The 20,250-nt window shown below is 40.3% G+C and overlaps 1 protein-coding gene across 7 annotated transcripts in view; it reads left to right on the top strand.

Annotated features, from left to right (window-relative positions):
- The first annotated feature begins 583 nt into the window (after nt 1-583).
- Nucleotides 584-20,250, top strand: part of LOC6614508 (neural-cadherin) — a 97,230-nt gene continuing 77,563 nt past the window's right edge. For all 7 annotated transcript variants that reach the window (XM_032727618.1, XM_032727615.1, XM_032727613.1 and 4 more), the window contains exons 1-2: nt 584-1,172; nt 13,351-15,099. In XM_032727618.1, the coding sequence (XP_032583509.1) occupies nt 13,545-15,099 (1,555 nt within the window). In that variant the 5' untranslated portion in view covers nt 584-1,172; nt 13,351-13,544. The remainder of the gene's footprint in view (nt 1,173-13,350; nt 15,100-20,250) is intronic.

The raw sequence follows: 20,250 nt of genomic DNA, 5'->3' as shown, positions 1-20,250 counted from the left end.
TTACAAAAACCAAACCCGCAAACTTATTAAGTCCGAGCATCGCTTGCCCAAAAAATATCCTAGTAAATGTGTAAAAAAAAAACAATACGCACGTAGGGAGTGTAACGGAAACTCATGAAACTACAGGATATTACACAAATACAGATAAACAGCAACACCTATTGGCCATGGGTCGGAAAAAGGAGAGAGGCGGGGAAAAGTTGGTCCAGAGGTTAGCTATAAACGAAACGTAGGAAGCCAGGAAGTTCCAACTGTGGTTGAGGAGGAGATGGAATCTGTAGGCGCAGAGTTTTCGATGGGATGCAAAACATATGATTCGTTAGAGTCACACTGAGAGTTCTCCTTGTGGAGACTGTTCCGCTGTTTTCCCTGCTCTCTGTTGGGTTTTCAACCATTTTCCCTCTCCGCTGTGAAACAACTTTCTCTCCCTCTCTCTCTCTGCGCCCACTCACTAAACAGGAGAATTTGTGCTCTCTGCAGAGCTGCTTTCACATGCTTTTCGGTGGTGGAAAACTCGGTTGGCCTAGACATCGCGCTCTGAGGACTTTTCCAATATGCTCTGGGCTCATTGTGTCGATTGAGTTGCTAGTGGAAGGACGACAACGACGGCGGTGTCTCCAGTCTTTTGAATTTCGGTTCGGTCCGCGCCAAAGGATATACAGGGACACACACCAATATAGCACAAAGCATAGCTACCGCCCACCACCCCTCGAATACATAGGCGCAGTGAAAAATTCTATACGTTTGCTGTGTCTGTGTGCGTGTCTCGCGTCGCGTGTTACAGTGCATGTGTGTGCGTGTGTGCGAAATGGGCACAGCGAAAATAATTTAAATAAATTTAGAAAAAATCCCATTAAGAGAGCTAATACAAAATTCTTTGCTTCCCCCCATAAATCTGAATAAAAGGAAATTTAACAAAGGATATACAACAAATGCGAAAAGGAATAAAATATATATATATAAGATATATCCAAGTGTGTGTGTCAGTGCAAAAGTGTTGATGGAAACTAAAACCAAATAATACGTGAAACTAACCGGGTATTCAGTCCCGAAAGAGATTATAGTTGTAAAAACACAAGCACTCGATAAAATCAATAACTGGGATTAGAAGCTGAAGTTTATAGCGAAGCTTAACGGAAAAGGAAATTGGAAAAAATCGCAAAGAACTTAAAGTAAGCAAAGGTCTAAGAAAAGTTTTATATAAATATACCGTTTTTATATAAGAAAATCTCGTGTCAAACAAGAAATGAGTGGAAAGTGTGTTGTCTGTCAATTTGTACGCAAATCAGTGAAATTGCTGGAGGCGTCGGAAAAAACAAGATAACCACTTTTAATAATAAAGAGAAAGTCTTTTGCAAATGAAAATACACATTTTTTTTAGCGTTTTTTTAAAGAATCCCTTTGGAATTTGGATTCATTGCTGGGCTGTGTGTGTGCTGGAGCAGTTGAGGTTAACACACCTTAGACATATACATACACGCCACCACACACACACTCACAGCAGCAGCACACCAATACAGAGAGAGAGGAGCCCCAGCCCGAGAAGCTCTTTTGCCCCTGTGCGTATGCAGCAGTTTCTTTTTGGCCCGAGCTCCCGCTCTGTTTTTTGGGGAGCATGAAAAATCGATCGAATCCTTGTTCCCCTCTCTCCGCCGGAGCTACAATTATGTTCAGCCCCTTCTGCCGCCGCAAAACGGAAAAAGGAAAACAGCGGCGGCCGCTTATCAGCAAAAATACGAACTCGTAGTACTCCAGCATAGTTTCCCAGTAGGAAAATTGGCAGGACTCTGCACAGTGAGTGTTGTATTTCGTCGGGGGGTTGGTTTTTCGCAGAGAGAAGTGGAGAGAGTGTGAAAACTCTCTCTGGGCTTTGCAGATTTTCAGCCAGCTCTCCGGAAACTTTGAGAGCATCCAAGAGCGATTGCCGCCATGTGGACTGCACTTGTTCCTCGGCACTTTGCTTTCACTGCGAACTTCTTGCCGGTTTCCTGGTCTCTGCTTTCATGTTTGCTTTGTCGCGATGGGTAGGAAAAAAGTAACAAAGTGCAAATCAAAATCATTAGATACTCGGGGAACAGCCATGAGATGCTCTATCTGTCAGATATTATATGGAAAAATGGTATTAGTTGTTGAAAAACTGAAATATGCTTATAATAGTGAGATTCTCTTGTAATAAACTAGTTTTTAAATTGGAATGGTATTCCATAGAAATTTCAATATTTTTCTGATTGTATTTATTTTTGCATATAATATATATTTTTATATTATATATATATATATTTTTATATTTTTATATTTTTTTTTGTATTGCAAACATTTTTACTGCCAAATCCAATTTCAATCTCCCTTCAACGAACCTTTCTCACATATTAAGCGCGAAATTGCCCACACTTGAGTATTTCCATTTTATTGAAAAAGATGAAAAACTAATCACTATAATTTGTCAGTCAATAATAGCACAATAATTTGCAGCAACAAGCAAACTATAATCTAGCAATTTGCGAGCAATAATGTAATCAGTAAATGGCGTCTACACTCTTGACGTTCCAACGGAAAGACCGAAGACCAAAAACTGAAAGCGGTCGAAGATGCTACACAATTCAGAAAAAATTAAATAACAGGAAAAAAATAAATATGAGTATAAATCTACGTGCCAGTCGGGAAAATAATAAAACACCGTCTGGTCAAAAGATATTTTGTGAGCAAAGTGTGGCAAAGGCGGTTCAATGGAATTATCGAACCGTGGGCTAAAAGTTAAAAGTGAATTCGGTCATTGAGGTGCTTTTAAATGTATATATTTATTTATAAAACAGTTATTAGTGCTTTTTAAAGTTACTGCTCACAAGAAACTCATATAATATTTTAAACAAAACTTGCTTTATTGAAAATCAAAAAAGCGCATTCGAACGATTTTAGCCCACTGCTTGCCACTTTGCCATTGACGGCGTTGATGTTATCGCCTTGCTTCAGGCCAAAGGCAAAAAGTATCTGAAGACGCTGAGACGGCGACGTTGACTTTCGACTGTGGGAATTGTGAGAGGAGCAGCAAAAAGCTGCTTGCCACCTTAAAAGCCCCAGACAGGCAGCCCCTCCGAGTTGAGTTCTTGGCCAAGTCAATATAATTGACTTATCTGCGCTGCATTGTTCTTGCCTTTTTGGGGCCGAGACGAGTCGTCGTTGTTGCTGCGATGCTATGTCTTTTGTAGTGGCTGTGGCTATATTGGCCCGAAGAGGTTGGCTCCCTTCTGCGGTTGGGCTTTTGAACATAATGAAGCTCGCTGGCCTCGTATTTGACTTATTGCGGTCGGAACGCGCCGCCGTCGAAGATTCATTGATCGATGGCGACGGCGGCGCGAGAAGCGAAAAGAGCACGTGAAATATTGGAGTCTTAGGTAGGTGGATACAGTGGAAATTCGGCGGGGGCCGCCTGCCTGGTCAATAACTATTGAGATTGATTGAGATTGCTTTGCGGTCAAATTGAAATCAAAACAACGACTTCAGCTTATGCAAAGTAACAAGAAGGAGTAAAAACACAGCAAGATCCAAGATTGGCAACTTCCTTTGCGTGGAGCATTTTCAATTAATTTTTTTCGGCACTTTTTCCGACAGCTGCCATAGCAAAAGGTCTCGAATTATTAATTTCAGCCTCAATTTCCGTTTGGTGCAATTTTCCAGCCAAGCGACAAGTCCCAGAAGAAAAGGCGTCCGTAGAGCACGTCCTCTGCAAAATTCAAGGTACACAACAATAATAATTTCCTTGATGCCCCATGTTTGCATTCTTTGAGTTGCAGCAAAGCGAATTGCTAAATTGAGAATTTCAAGCGCTCAATGAATTTGCATGCCTCGCATTCGTGTGTGGCAAATATTTAAACAATTTCCCATTTATTATATTTTTGTTGACGCTGCTCGAATTTTAATTTGAGGCTGCCTCCTTTGAGATGCTCCGCACAGGGGCTCAGTCAAGGGATGGTCAGACTTGGGAGTAGCTTTTGCCTTTATAAGGTAACTGAGTTTGAATTCTTCTGTTATCCGTTTCAAGTATATATGCATTCTTTTCTATGCATCATATGTATTACCCAATATAAGTACAAAATAAACTTAAGAAACCATACGTATTAGTTAATAAATTAAATATAAGTTAATTCTTGTGTTAACCCTGGCCAATTCCATCTGGTTTTTATGTCCCTCTCGAAAGGCGCTACCTACGCCCCTGTGCAATAAATCTCCTACGGTTCGGGCTCTTCTTGCACATATTTTTGCTGGTCCAGGCCAACGCCTTGTGGTCTCTTTGAGTCCGGGTGAAAACGAAATGAAATGAAATCTTTATGAATGAAATTTCTGCTTAATGCATTCGTCTCGTCCAGAACATGTGAGCAGCATGTGTGAGACTTATGATGATGACGACGACTGAGAGGCGAAGGAAGGGTCAACTTGGGCAGTCCGGTTGCCACTTAGAAATATTCCCTGTGACCTCGCCAAATGTGCAGTATTCTGTGTGCCTTGGCCTCTTCTTAAATTGTGTCTTACTGTCTTCGTTTGAGTGGAATATGGGAGGAATATGTCATTTCTAATGGAATTTTCAGGCCACATTAAAAAAAATGCAAACAACTTCCGACCGAGGGAAAATTTGTTTAAATGCAAGCGAAGGCTTCGCATAAAAGAGTAGCAACCCCGGTTTCCCTTCTGCCTCTTGCTGCTCATATTTTCCGCTGCATTCCGTTGCTAATTGAGGACAATTAAAATTTATTAGCTGGCAACAGCAATTAAATGCAGACACCCAGAGAGCCAGCGAGTAATTTTAAAATGTTGTATGAAATAAATTAAAAAACTGTAATATTACACAACGAACAAGGAGAAATATGCGTAAAGTTTGGTTTCATATTCCTGAAAAATTATGAGATCAAGTGTGTTTGCTCAATTCTAGTTAGGTTACTAACTTCTTTTTGTTCAAGTTTTGGATTTTATCCACCGACGAGAGCAACAAATGCATGGAAAATCAGCCAATAACAAGAAAAGAAATACATTTCCCTGGATCTTTACCCTCCATAACTCGAACAAATAACCTATCTGTCAGATATCAAGTATCTGGCCTACTCTGCCATCCTTCAACTCTCTGAGGCCTAAGCTTATAACTCTAATAAGCTTACACCAACTCGTATTCTGAATAATTGCATTTGCTCCGGAACTGTGAAGCGGGCGAAGCAACCAGCGGGGTCAAAACAACCACCCACTCCACCCCACTTGACAATCAATCAATCTTAAGTGGAGAGCTGCAGAGAGATCTCTGGAAAGTACGGAAAATATTGAGGGGGCATTAGATGCTAATCTGCATACTGTGTCAAATGCGATGTCGGGATGCATTGGGTTAGTTTATTTTTTGCCAAGTGGCACTTGCAACAAATTGGAGATGAAGCCACAGCTGCGGGTGTCAGTTAAACAGAAATCCATGGAAGGGGTTGCATTTAACCGAAAACTGGGAAGAGCTCCTAAATCTTCTCTGACAACTTTTTGCCGCACTGCAGCAGCGGCAGCAAAAACAATGGAAAATCAATAGGAATTGCAACCACGAGCAGGAATCATATACAGTCTGTGATCCGATGTCTCGGGTCGGGTGATTGCCCTCTTTGCCGGTTGCTGCGGTTCTTCTCCGTCCGCTGAATGAGTCCCCAACCCCCCTCTTGTTTTCCTCCCCTGCGGCCATCCACTTCCTCCTTTGACAACAATTCCGGCATCGTTTGCGAGTGTGTGCGTGTGTGCGAGTGTGTGTGCCTGGGATATTTATGTGTGTGCGCTCGCGCATCGTATCCTTTTTATTGCACAAAGCCGGAGCACACTCAAAAAAGATTCTTTACTAATAGTGTTCATAAATTTATCATTAAATTTAGTTCCTTTGGAAAGTGTAGTAAATACAACTAATAATAAGAGAATTAAACCATTTCATAAGAGTCTTCTCAAGATAAGTTCTATCTAGATAAAGTAGTTCTATCTTACAGATACAAATTCTCTTTAAACGTAGTTTATATAGTTTATATAGAAGTATGAAAACATAATTTTCTCTATGTGCATGAACGGAATAGAACAGACTTTCCGGGGTTGGGCAGCTGAGGGTGGTGACGACAAATGGCAAAAAAAAGTGGAAACGGAGTGGCGTGTGCGGCAATACTTGTGACAAATCTGCAGGAATACAAAAAATGCAGATGTGTGCGCACAAGGGGTGATCCACAATTCACATGCAGAAACCAGGGGAACTCACATGCGAGACTGGGCGCTATAAAAATGTAAAATTCATTCAGGGCAGCCGCAGCAGCAGCGACAAAAGGAGAGAATAAGACGATATGCGACAGCAACAACGTGACTGCGCACAAATACGTGAAGGAACAAAGGGAAAGGATGGAGAAAGGGAAAAGATATAGATTGGAGTTGTGGAAAGCACCAGACAACGGAAATCGATGAACAGCTCGGGATAGGTGAAAAACGTTTCTCTTAATCTCTTAAGATATCTATCTCTACAATCAAAAACTATAAGCTCTTGAAAAAAAATTCTTTAATTAATGTTACTTAAGTACAAAAAAAAATATAAAAGTATGTACTGAAAAATTTCATATTCGTGAGTATAGTTAATCGAAGGGAACAGATTTTTTTTCCCGAGTATACGAAAATATCACTGCTTTCAGTTAAATCGATAGACACGTTTGGGTCAATCTCTACATTCTTTTAGTAATGCAAACAATAGCTCAGAATATTTCAAAAATGTATTAAAATATTCAATATTCATGAGTAATTTGTAGTAATTTAGATTAAATATATAAAGATCCCCAAGTAAACGCAAACATCACATTTTAAAGTACTAAAGCGCACACAATGAATTCTGCATTGTAATTTATTCATTTGACATACCAACTTTTTATTATTTTTTCACATTTCATGATAGTTTACGCGCTGACTGAAACAACATTGCTTCAACGTAGGCTGTTTATTTTAAATTTTCCCCTTGGACACACCTTTTCAATCGATAACCACATAATCCTGGCCTCGCATATTCCCTGGGGCGTTTTTCTCGCATCAGATATTTATTTAGGTGTTCCAATTGCCGTATTTATCCCCACTTGGGACGCTTTAAAACATTTACACCACGCTCTTATTGTTTTAGCGGATTGGAAACGCTTTCCAATTAATTCCCGTCCCCATTTGCCCATTTATGCCCCGGATTGTGTCTCAATTTAATTAGTGTTCGAGGCTGTTGGGCTTTGGAATGTGGCACACACACACACATCGAGCAGACGATTCCATAAAATAAACGACAATTATACACGGGTGCGAATTCGTGCGATAGGAAAGCAATGCAAATATTTAACCTTGATGCTATATTCTGCATACTTTTAAATACACACATCTGCAACCACCCCATGTTGCACAAAGAAAATCTAGCACTGAGTTTAATATTGCCACGAAGAAATTTAGGTATCTTAAGTAAAAAAGCATTAATTAACCTTTTATTTCGAGTTTCCTATTAATATTTGGAAAAACATAAAATAAAGTATTAATAATTTTGTAAAAGTATACATTCTGCGATTGGTAATTCGCTCAGTGATCGGTCAAGTTGAACGTCCTCTCACTTATGACGGTCACTGTACCGAGGCTCCCCTCACCTTTGCATTGATTTTGTTTCATTTTCCCCCCTCATCGATTGCATTTTACGTTTCACATTGTTTGTTTTGTATTTCGTTGGGTTTTGCTTTCCTTTTTTGCAACTCTAGCTTCTATTTGTTTTTGGTTTAATTCAATTTTAGTGCATTGCACTTTTTGCGCTGGCGATGACGCCGGAAGTGCAGCGGAAGGTGATGAATGGGATGGCCGGCGGGGTGGGGACTTCCCCTTTTTAGTCAGACTGTCATGGTTTTGTAGATTTTGCAGTTGGCATTGTGCCAGCCAACAGTTCTTCTTGTTGCTCGAGCGTGTTTCAGTTGCTTCCTTACTCATAAGTTTTTGGCACATTTCATGCTTAATTCATTTCCATTGTTGAACATTACTCGGTGGCTGAAATATTTCCGAAAGCCTGTTTGCCAACTTGAACAGGAAAATTTGCGGATAGGTGTATTAAAAGTTCGGTACACAAATCGGATTGAAACATGCATCAGGCTGCAAAAATGTTATTTGCTTTGCCGGTTTATGCAACTCTAAAAACGTACTTCAGACCTTTAAATTCGGAAAATTCTGGTAGAGTATTACCTTGGCTAACTATTGATGCCGTATCCATTGCATGCACACCAAATTGCTTAATCGCCTTTTCGAAATAAAAGTAATCAACAATTGCCGGTCGGAAGACCTGCAAATCCACTTCCCCCGTTTTTTACCATTTAATGGCACATCGAAGAATTCGCTTTGTGCACGCAAAATATTCCTCGCAGCCACAGAAAGCCAGACAAAAGTCTGGAAATTTAATTAAGGCGTTACCTCTATTCAACACCTTCCAGGCGTTCGTTTGCAGAGGAGGGCACACAAAAAGTTAATTTCTCCCCAGTGGATTCCTGGAACAAAGGCCAAGGCTTCTTGCTACCTCTTCCTTGCAGGCAGAAACTGCAGGTCCTACATTTAATTGCTTAAAAGCTTCGGCAATATTCGAAACGATGCGAAGGCAAAGGCACTTTTGATCGACTAAAATTGTTATTACACGACAGAAAGGCGGACAAGCGAAATTTTCTTATGCCTTTGGGGTGCCAGCTAATGACATTATAATGGCCAATTGTTCTGGTCGGCAAAGCAAACTATTGTAAATACGGGAAAATTCAATTTGTTTTCTTTGGGAATTAGTTTCTGCCAGCTGTTGGGCCTGCTAATTATCTGATGTTAGTATTTACCTTCGATTAGTCAGTACTGAGTTTTGGAATTATTTTTTAGAAAATAATATTATTATATTAATAATAATATTATTATACGCATTATTATACGCATTTATTATACGCATTTAATAAAATAAATTTTAGGCAGTAACTTGTAAGTTTTCAAGTTTTTTGCCAGTGCAAGCACTTTAGCTATGATTACCCAACATCTTAAGCTTGCCACGCATCGCAGCTATCATCATTTGAGCCCAGCCCATTCCCCGCACTCTCGCGGGAGTTTTGTGATCAGCTACCTGAGTTATCATTATCGCTAATTCCAGTTAGCAGCGCAGCTGACCAACCAGTCTTGAGCTCTGTGGTCTTGAGTTCTCGAGGAGGCGTGTCACCAAGGCATGCCCATGTGTTAACACATAATTTGTTGCCAGACATCGGAGGAGGAGTATCAGGTTGCTCTTAACTGGAGTGTGAGCAGCACTCCTTCACTCCTGCATTTTTCCAGTTTTTCTTCTTACCTGGCTACCGTGTGTTTGCGCTTCTTGTGATATGCAAATATTCGGATCGCATGCAAACGTCTTTTGGCGCATGGCAAAACAAAAAAAAAGGGCCTTAAGAAAACCAACATACGCCAGAGACGAGTGCGTAATGACTTTATTTATGACTCTGTTTGAGACAATAGCCTGCGGACCAGATACCGCAGCGAATGTGATATTTGCATGCCGAAGTCATTTTCCGCTCGCGTCCTCTTGCGAAAGTGTTGACAGGCCATAAATACTCGCAGGACTCTGTGCGATTTAATGAGTTTCGGTCGATTTCACGGGAATTTTCATCTTTTGATTGCGCTCGTATGGGTTATTTTTCGGCTCGGCCTTAATTTAAATAGCAAAACAACCGAGCGCCGGGCCAATTAATCATTGTCTGCTCAATTTTTCATTGTCACCCGAAAAGGGGAGAAGGGTCTCTTATGCGGATGACAATTTTTGGTTGGCGTTCCCATTCGTTTTCCTCTGCCGGAATGGCCTATTTCATATTTGATGAAGCACTTTGCTCGCTGCTGTCCTGTCATCCGTTCTGTTGCCGTAGCCGGATACATTAAGAGGAGGGACAAACCTGATTTTCGACCCTCCTCGAAAGTCCTGAAAATTGGAAGTGTGTTCGTTCACCCCTCTGTCTTTGATTCTATTCGCATTCAAAATTCTACCTGGCAGGGCAGATTTGTTGGCCATTGTTGTGTGTCGAGTGCCACGCGCTTTGGTGCCACAATAATACAGAAAAAATTCAACTCAAACCGAAAATGTCTCGTCGCCTTTGATAAAGTGGACTTGCACATGAGGAGTTTGGAACGAGCCCTTCATCATGTTCCATTTAGAACTGGCTTTTGTTTAGAACCCCGTTTAGTTTTTCATTTGCCTAATGTTTTGGGGGTTGCCCGCAGTTCCTGGTAAAATATGTATAATTTCATATTTTTTTTTGAGTTTAGGATCACCGTTTTTTGACCTTGATTAGGGAAATGAGTTGTTTATGTTAATCATATTCTGGGAATTATGAGGGCAGTTTAAATAACGGGCGAGACTCACTACAATTTTCCATATTCAAAATACAATACTTTCTCCTTTAATTCATTACATATATTGGCCATTAAAAATCATTTAATACCCATTATTTGACCAAAGCATTTCGAACAACTCAACTCCCAATGTGCGTCACTTAATGCTCAAAACAAACAGCCCACCAAAATGACTTTTTGGTAATAAAACAGAGTGGAAAGCGTCAAAGAAATCGTCAGATCCAATACGACGGTCACTTTTGTTTGTGCGGGTGAGGAGTGGGCAAATAAAATATGAAAATGTGAATTTTAATTGCATGCCATTGGGTGATATACAAAGGGGAAATCAATAAACCATTCCAGTGACAAAGAGCCAGAAAAAGGCCAGGACAAATAAATATATGGTAGACAATTAAAGCTTCGTTAGCCAACATTCGGTTGGCATTCAATCCAGGAAATTTTAGGACGGCCTCAATAGTGGGTAATTTATTCAGCTGCGCTGATCTTTTACGAGCTTCGCTACTGAAACTTGTTAAAAACTGCTGCCAGCAGTTAAAAATCTAATAAACAATAAACCGGCAACGCCTTGAGCTTGAATACATTTCTGGGCTCAGTCTTCGAAGATACATATTCACACTCAAGTTCTTTGCGGGTTAACACACGGCAGGTGGTCTCCCAGCATTGATATTTAATCGATTTTAAATGACTTTAATGTGGGGAAAGCCCAATGTGATGCTCTGTGGGGGCGTGTCCCAACATTCTGTGAAATGCTATAACTGCTTTCTGGAAAGTAAGCCAGATTGATTTCACTTTAACTAAACTTTATGTCAAACTGAAAGATACATTTCCATCAACCTAAATATCATTGTATGCATTTCATTTACTTTTTCTCCTGCGTGCCCTTTGGCTGCCATGACGCATCAATCAATCCAATTGCTGAATATATAAATATAAAACACACGGAATTCCAGCATCAAATATTCATTTATGCCGAAATGTAGAGCTATGCATAGGGACGCTTTTATTCACCATATTGTATCGCATTTTATCTTCGCTTTTAATTAAGTGGCACTATGAAAAATAAAAAGACGAAGCCAACCTTTTTTGAAGAGACAAAAACAGAACTGTGTTTTGATTAATCACAGACTGTGGCATTTTAAATGAATTTTAACACGCAGAAAAGCTGCCGCCAATGGAATTAGGAAAGACCAAGAAATGATTCAGTTGGAAGCCTAGTAAAAAATCGTTTATTTTTTTGCCATACAAATTGTAAATGATTTATTTGGCTTATATCTCCGAGCTTGTTACCCCCGAAACTATGGGTTTATTAGCGGCAGAAGCAAGTTATGCAAATGCACGCAGCTCCTATAATTTGTTTGGTAGTCAGCTTCGTCAACTGATTAGCAGATCTCACAGATAGTCAGCCTAAAGTTTTCGTTTTATTATCTGAATCGGCTGCCGGAGACATTTTCATAGCTAATTGCAATTAAGATGCCGAAAGAAAGATAAGCGAACGAGGTGAGAATTATACATATGTGACTCGGGTTTTGGGACCGATTAAAATTAGTCAGAGCCTCTGTTCCAATTCGAATAAGTCTGGCGGAAATCGATACATGAATTTCTTACCATTATTTTTTATTTCAACAGTAATAATATAATTCGAGCAGTGTTACACACGTGTAGCTTCATTTTTCAACAGTCATTAGGAGTCACCCATGCAATCATTTGTCATCGAATTCCGGTCACACCCAATAATAAGTCAGGCTAGTTATAAGATCATTAGCAATCTATGTATAGCCCCCCCATCTTGTCAACCCGACAATTGTTAGACCAGAAATCCTCCTCGTTGAAAGGAACGCGTAAAAAGCAAATAAAACTATTGTCAACACATTCGGGATGTACAGCAATCGGTCCAATAAAGTCAGTGGCGCCTGCGCAGCTGTTTGAAAAATTGTTAAATGGGAAAGAACCTTTTTCCGACTTACCCAACTTTAGGTAGCGAAATTACAGGGTGCGTGCCATTGTCGGATTAAGGGAACAGGGTCGGCGGCATGGCGTGTTGCACACGGGGTAATTAAAATAATTTTCTCAATGAAATTGAAGTTTTCAAGGCCGGCCATGTGTGGCACATATTTCGGGGGGTGGAAATGCAAGAGTCCTGCGGAATTACCTAGAGCCTAGGACAATGCAATTGCCGGGGCGTTATGTAGAGCATGTCGGGGGAACATCAAAAACCAACCGAAAATCCCACATCCTGGGAAAAGTCCTTGACTGGAACAGACTGTGACAATGTTGCCATTCTTCGCCCTGTTTCCCGCTCGGCCTGCCAAAATAGCTTGAATATTAAATACTTTTACTATTACCATGTAAAAGTTTTCCCTTTGTGCAACATTTTCTGGGTTCTTTTGGGAGTCTGGTGCTTGCCTGCCACACAGCAAAAGTGAGAAGTTGACAATTTTCTCGGGCTCAGCTGATGTCAGCGATGTAAGGATGATGATATAGCCTCGAAAATTGGGATCCTTTTTGCTCTAACGTCTTAACGGTTAATTACTATCGAAGCGTTGAAAAGAATTTGAATTACTTTCTGTGCTGCAGAAATTAATTTCAATTTTATTGATTATTTATTTTAATTTAATTTCATAATCTAAATATTTAATAACTCACACAGCAAGTGAATAAAACAATGCCTTCTGTTATAAAATAAAAGTATTTTCCAGGTTCTTTAATTATACCTCAATCAAATATTTATACTTTATAGCCCGCGAATATGCACCTCAATAAAACAAACTTTCCTGCATACTTGATCAACCCTCACAGGGCAGCACCAAAATAATGTATTCACCTGGCCTATGAATTATTCACTTCCAATGACCCATAAACTTTACACAATGCCCATAAATATTTACCTGTACCGAGAACCGCCACTAACCACAAATCAATTTTCGTTTCTACCCGCTTTATTTGCAGTTTGCGCCTCCCACAGGAAAACAAATAAAAATGTATTGATCAGCAGTGGAAAAGGTGGACTGGACAAAGGAATTTACCCATGAATAAGTCAAGTGTTAATAGTAAAGTAAACAATTGAAGAGTGAGCACATTGAAAAGGGAAAGTCGCAAAAAAGGTGTTAATACCAAAAAGGATCAGAAAGTGCCGCGGCAAAATGGCGGCACGACGTTGCCTGAATCAGCTCAGGCAACGTTATATAACCAACCGATTTAATATATGCACCTGCGCGATATTCTTGATATCCCTCCCATTTATTTTGGCCATAGAGGAGACCACATTTGCTGGTCTCTCGGCGGAAAATGCGGCTCGCATGCTGGCCGGCAGTCCCGGGGATGTCGAAAAGTCCTCGTCATTGCATCACAGCGAAATGTCCTTGGTCCTGCCACACGATACCTATCCTGGATTCAGCATCAAAAAGTTCAAAACCCATCCTGTGAAAATAAACGGTAGCTCGCACTCTGGTGCAGCTGCCTATCACATGTTGGACACGGACTACTCCAAGTACTTCACCGTACTGGAAGATGGCGTGGTGATGACCACGGCGGATATTTCCCCGCTTGTCAATCGTCCGGTTCAGTTGGTGGTTGTTGAGCAAACGCCCAATGCCACAAATACGCACAATCTGCAGCTGTTTGTGATGCACCGCAATGATATGCTGCGATTTTCGGGTTCCCTACTCGATGCCAGTGGTGAAGTTAGGGAGAATCAACCGGCGGGTACCAGGGTGAGGGGAGTGCCCCTGATGCAGGCATTCAGCGGTTCCATCCTGGACGAGGAACTGGCCACACCCAAGAAGGTTCGGTACACCATTATTGACGGCAACGTGGATGATGCATTCGCCCTGCAGGAACGAAAGGCCAACAAGAACATTCAAATAAGTGCCAAGTCCTTGGTGATTAACGGCGATGACGAATCCGGTGTTTGGCTGGTCACCAATCGTCCTCTGGATCGAGAGGAGCGGGCTCACTATGATCTCTCCGTAGAAGCATCAGATGTCGATGGTTTGGACAAAACAGTTTCCAAAATACAAATCACCGTGTTGGATGAAAACGACAATAGGCCGATTTTCAAGTCCCTGGACTACAAGTTCGCCATCGCTGGCCAGAAATCTGCAAATATGGAGAGCAACAGTAGTGTGACGTATCAGCGATTTGCGATCATGGGAAAAGTTGAGGCCACCGATGCTGATGGTGACAAGATTGCCTATCGGCTGAAGTCGCCCAGTAACGTTGTCATTATTGTACCCCAAACTGGCGAAATAATGCTGGCTGGAGAGCCCACTTCAAATGAACTTCTTATCGAGGTGATAGCCCACGATTTAAGGTACCCGAGTTTGCTGAGCGCAAAACCAGCGAAGGTTCTATTGGAATTTTTGGCCGCCGAACCAGTTTCGTTTATAATGCAACACCTGGAACACGATGAGATCAACAATCACTCACATCACCGAGAGAAAAGACGTGTCACACGAGCTGTTCGACCCACCAAGAGGATTGAGTTCACGGAAGCTGATGGAGATACTGAGGGAAAATCGGTGTTCCAGTTGGAGAAGGAAACCGATAAGGAAACATTCAAGATCCGGGATGATAATCCCTGGGTGACGGTGGAAACAAATGGAGCTGTTCGAGTGAAGAAGAAGTGGGACTACGAGGAGTTGGGACCAGAGAAGACTATCGATTTCTGGGTCATCATCACCAATATGGGACACAATGGTAAGCGACTGTCATTTCTTGTAGGTTCACATACTTTATTTAAGGTCAGGATCTATGATATTTTATGTATGATGCGAATTTCCATGCATTCGAATTAGAAATCTTTATTCCGAAAGCAATTAGCGAGCATTCACTGTATTTGCACAGTGATTTATTAAACGACCCACAGCCCATTTAATCTTTCAAATTATCACACAAAATTGTTCAGCTGTTTAGGCATAATTATATTCGTTTGCGTTTTTGAAAAATAAATTGCGTTCGCAGAGTTTTGCCGATAAATTAATCGGATTATGAATATTTGGGTTTGACAATTAAGAAAATCCAGGCGAAGTATATAATGACGAACAGGCTGTACTAATTGAATTTGCTCGAGGCTCAATAGATAAAACAAAGATTATTTCTAGTAGGTAAATGCACTTTCTCGGTACGAATTATTAATTAACAGTGTTAATATCTTGAAACGCATGTAAATCTCATATATATAGACTTCGGCTTCGTCTTAAATTTTAAATACAATCCATGTCAATCCTGGTTCACTTCGATTAGCCAAGACGACATAAGCCATCTGGAAGCGATTTTATTCGACCTTTTGAGCTGAGCATGAAAACACAATTTCCACAATTAAACGTAAATCACAGGAAAAGTGCTGACTGCCTTTCAATTTCTGTCCTTGTTTTCCTTTGCTTCATCTTTTGTTGCTATAAAATTGCTTTTTAAATATTTGGTTGACATGGAAAGCAATTACGGTCGATACAACACAGAGTAGTTTTTACACAGCAAGAAAAGGCTTGCTACAAACGTATTAACATTTTAATATTCAAGGTATCGCTGACATCTGAAAACATTAAATTTAATTTTGAAATATATTTCTGACTGAATGAATACGTTGAATCTTAAACTGTGAAATTTATTCTTTGTTTTGTCGTATTGAATGTCATTTGAAGCGAGGCTCCATAAGCAAATATTGAACCCACAGCTAGCCAGAATCCATTCAGGCATCAACTGAGCAGCTGTAAAGCAAGTTAGGATTACTGGTGGTCCTCAATCCAAGAAAACCCGAAAACCGCACTTTGCCTCCCCATTTCTGCGCCCAACTTTTGACAGGAGTCGAATGAAAAGTTCAGACAACTGACAGCTTTCCCTCCGAATGTCCAAGTTGGTTTTCCAACCAGTGTACGAGTTTAGAAACGTTGAAATATATTCAGTGAACCCCACACCCACACACTTGTTTCATTTACATTGGGAAATGGTTACAAAAAAAAGGAAAACTTTTGCCCTGCAGTTTTTCCGCATTGTGTGGGAGGTTCGGACTTCGAACAGCGATTGGTGACCCCTCAACCCCCTTTGACTGTTCAACTGTCAGTCAATTAACAGTTTCCATAAATTTTGCAACTGCAACTGTCTCTCATTCGCTATCGCATCTGCTCTTTGTTGGAGTGATTTTCATTTACGCTGTTTGCCTTCACACATTATCACAGGCTTTTCCATTTCTCTGAAAATGGAAAATGTCCTTCGATTGCCCGGACAAAAGTGCAGGTTACTTTACAATACTGATTAATCTATCAAAAGTGTATTTTTAACTATTAAAATGCATTAAATTTGGTACAAAAAAATTTTATTTATACAAAATTATAACGTAAGGCACAATAAAAACACGAATTATGTCTGCTTTCCCAAAAATATCAGGTAAACAATCCAATTGATGAAATCTAAACGAAATTATCACTTGAAGGCTCCCTAAGCCACTTGAACTAATGCTTAGTATCTCAAGCGTTTAGCCAAGACATTCGAGATTTCATGGAACTCTACGAGTATATCTAGCCTCTCCATTAGATCCGAGAATCCTTGAGTTAATTTATGAGCGTACGGCGGCAAGGAGGAGGTACACGGAAAATTCTAGGATGCACACATGGGCTTGGCTAATGGTTAGCGAAGGCAAAGCGGAAAACTCTACTATGTAAAACACTTAACAAAGCATTGCACCAGCCAAAAGGCCAAGGAGCAGAAGAGAGGAGGAGCAGCATAAGTAAACACGAAATTTACGACAATATTTTTCATTCATTTAAAAAGCTACGCCAATACACATGAGGTTATTCAAAGGCGTAAAAGAGAGGGTGAGAAAGGGGGAAAGAGAGGGGCAGAACGTGTGAAAGAGACGGGGGAAGGGGCGAAAGAGATGTAAAAACATATAGCGAGAGCAACATCTGTGGAACGTGAAATGCCAAAACCTGAAACAAATGAAAATTGAACAAGTTGTCGAGCATGCGCCTCCGAAACTGAGAGAAATGGAGAACAAGGACTTGCAGAAATGAGAACTGCTCTAACTAAGGGTTGGGTTGTTGGTATTATTTTCTGCTCAGAAGTGGCGACAGGTCCAACAGGAAAACGCTCGTAACAATTAGAATTCTCCTTGTCTCACCCCAAAAACCCAAAGAAACCAATATGAGTTTTGACTCTACCCTTCGTGAATAAATACGCACGATTTGACATAGAATATGAGAGAGAAAGGGAGGTATTTCGGCATAGAAAGGGACGGGGCTAGCGAGTGTGTTTGTTTTAGAAATTTCCCAGCGCATTGTTCTGTCCAAAAATGCATGCAGTCCTTTTTGCATTGGAATAGCTCCCCAAAGGATGAGGGGGCTATACTTTACGGGCCAAAGGGTGGAACAAAGGCTTTGACATTCCGACACAAGCACAAGGAAATGACGTAAAAGGGAAAAGGCATCAAATTTATGCACTGCAAGGAAAGAAGATTTAGAGTAAAAATTATTACACAAGAAATAATGAAACTATACAAAATACATAGATAGCTTTAATAGATTTAAAACACATGGGGTTTTCCTTTTAACATATATTTTTCCATAGACTTATGAAGTGTATTAAATAGGGTTGTTACCGTGTAAACTACACAATCAATGCTGAACTCTGCGAGATCTCAGGTGCAGTTTCCAAGAGCCAATCTTTAAGATGCGGCCTTTGACTCCATTCCCAACTATTCGCAATTGACAACTTTTATTGCGATATAAACTTCCGTTGCGATGTCATACCTGGACTCGTGCCCCATATGAAAACTTTACACAGCTCTGGGTCGTAAACTCCATCTGGCTGTCATAAAACAAAAGAGAGCAGGGCAACCCTAAGAAGGAGCAGCCCTGGATAAATGCTGCGCAAATTGTAGCATATCCTCGGGCTGGCTTGTGTATAAATTATGAAAATCAGAATTTAAGTTTACGGCGAGGAAAACTTCTTAGTACTTCTTCTTTGGAGAAATAATCGAGTTTAGATGTACAAGCACACACACTCACCCAGTGCACATTGTAGGTGGAAACTTGCTTAATTAAGCATTAATTTCATGTTTTATATGCAAGTCTAGGCTTTCAGTGAGTGAGGAACGGCAACTATTCCCGTAATGGAAATTATTTAAATTGGGTTTACGGTGAGTGCTGTCATCTGTACAGTGAATCATTAATGCATTCGCTGTGCTCCGATTTAATTTTAATATAAATTATGCAGGGAGTACACCGATTTTATATGTCAACTTTCGGTCAATCAGGTGATTTTTATCAATTATTTTAAATTCTTATCATTTTTATTGTATGGTAATAATGAGAAAATACATAACTTGCTGAATGTTATCATCCTTACCCATTACACATTTCGTGTAACTTCCCACGATTCTTCAGCTCTTGGAAATTTGTAAACTTGCAACCCACATCTGCGCCATGTTGCAAGCTTCAAAAGTGTTATGGCCTAAATTCCAAGTGCCGGCGAGGGGATATGAAAAAGAAAGTTTAGGAGAAAATGCTGGAAAAGTGACGCTATATAAATTTTCTATGGTGGATGCAGGATGCCTGCAATATTGAAAGACTTTTCAATATGACAGCTGAGCAGGGTGAATATATAACAGGTTTTGCGATAATGTCATTTTAAACACCACGTGTTCAAGCCTTTCCCTTTTAACTCACTTGACATTGCGCTAAAACAATGCAAATTCAAATCTCATACTTTCCCATACGAGTTGATTCGTTTGTATCTAATTGGAAATGCATTCGCATTGCTCTTTCCGCTTTTGCGGCTTTGATGTCCTTGGACATTTTTCGGAAATGATAAAAGGGTCACTTTGGTTGATCAAATTTTAAAATGTTACACGACCGCTTGACCTTTTTGATTTACTTTGTTCCTACTAAACTTGAAAGATTGCTTATATTTATTAGGCCACATTTTTAAATTGACAAGCATCTGAACAAGAAAAATCAATTTAGGAATATATTTACCAACTTTATTTGCATTTTGGCTGACATAGGAAATGTTACAATAAATATGGAAAAATCGTGTACTGGACAAAACAATACAAAAAAAATTATACAAGGAAAATGAACGCATAACTCATCTTGACCATTGCTCTTTTTGCTCGTTTTGTAAAATTGCTGTCCACTAATGGGAATCATTTATATTTTGAGAGCTTTTTCTCTTAATTTAATCTGTCAATTAACTGTGAGTTCGTTTGGGCATTTTAAAATGGCTTAAAATACTGTGCCTTGATTTTTTTCACTTGCCAGAGTTCAATAAACGCTGAACTTTCGCGAAAGGCAAAAAAAGTTTCGAATTAATATATAATCGGAGTAGACAAGTGACAGGAACATCGAAATAAATGGCCATGGCCAGAGACAGCAACCGGAACTGAACTCGGATCCGAATCAGAAACAGAATCCCAAACTGAAGCAGACGGGGAGCGAAAGGCAGAAACGGGGGGCCAAAACGCCTAGAGGCAGGCTACAGTGCATAAGGAGCATAACCGTGGAGTCCTCGCATACATGGAGGCACGAATACAGATACAGATTTCCACCAAGAGATGTGGCAACAAAATGGCGTCTATTGCGACCATGTTGCCATGGCGGCAGACGGATGGGAAAATGGGAAATTTCGGCAAAGATGGATGCGCACTGCGTCCAAAAAAAGGAGGAAGCATTCCGAACGCGGCTTATTTTGTTTGTTTTGTGTTTTTAGCTTTTGGCGACTGCGACTGCAATAAGAAACGCACACACAGAAATATAATGGCGTCCAGGGGATAAGTAATGGCGCCCCATTTGGGCAGTCAAAACAGGAAGAAAAGTCCTTAGAAAACTAAACGACAAATGGAATAATAAGTAC

This window comes from Drosophila sechellia, chromosome 2L (genome assembly GCF_004382195.2).
Source record: "Drosophila sechellia strain sech25 chromosome 2L, ASM438219v1, whole genome shotgun sequence".
NCBI lineage: Eukaryota > Metazoa > Arthropoda > Insecta > Diptera > Drosophilidae > Drosophila > Drosophila sechellia.
This window is presented reverse-complemented; position numbering and strand designations above follow the sequence as displayed.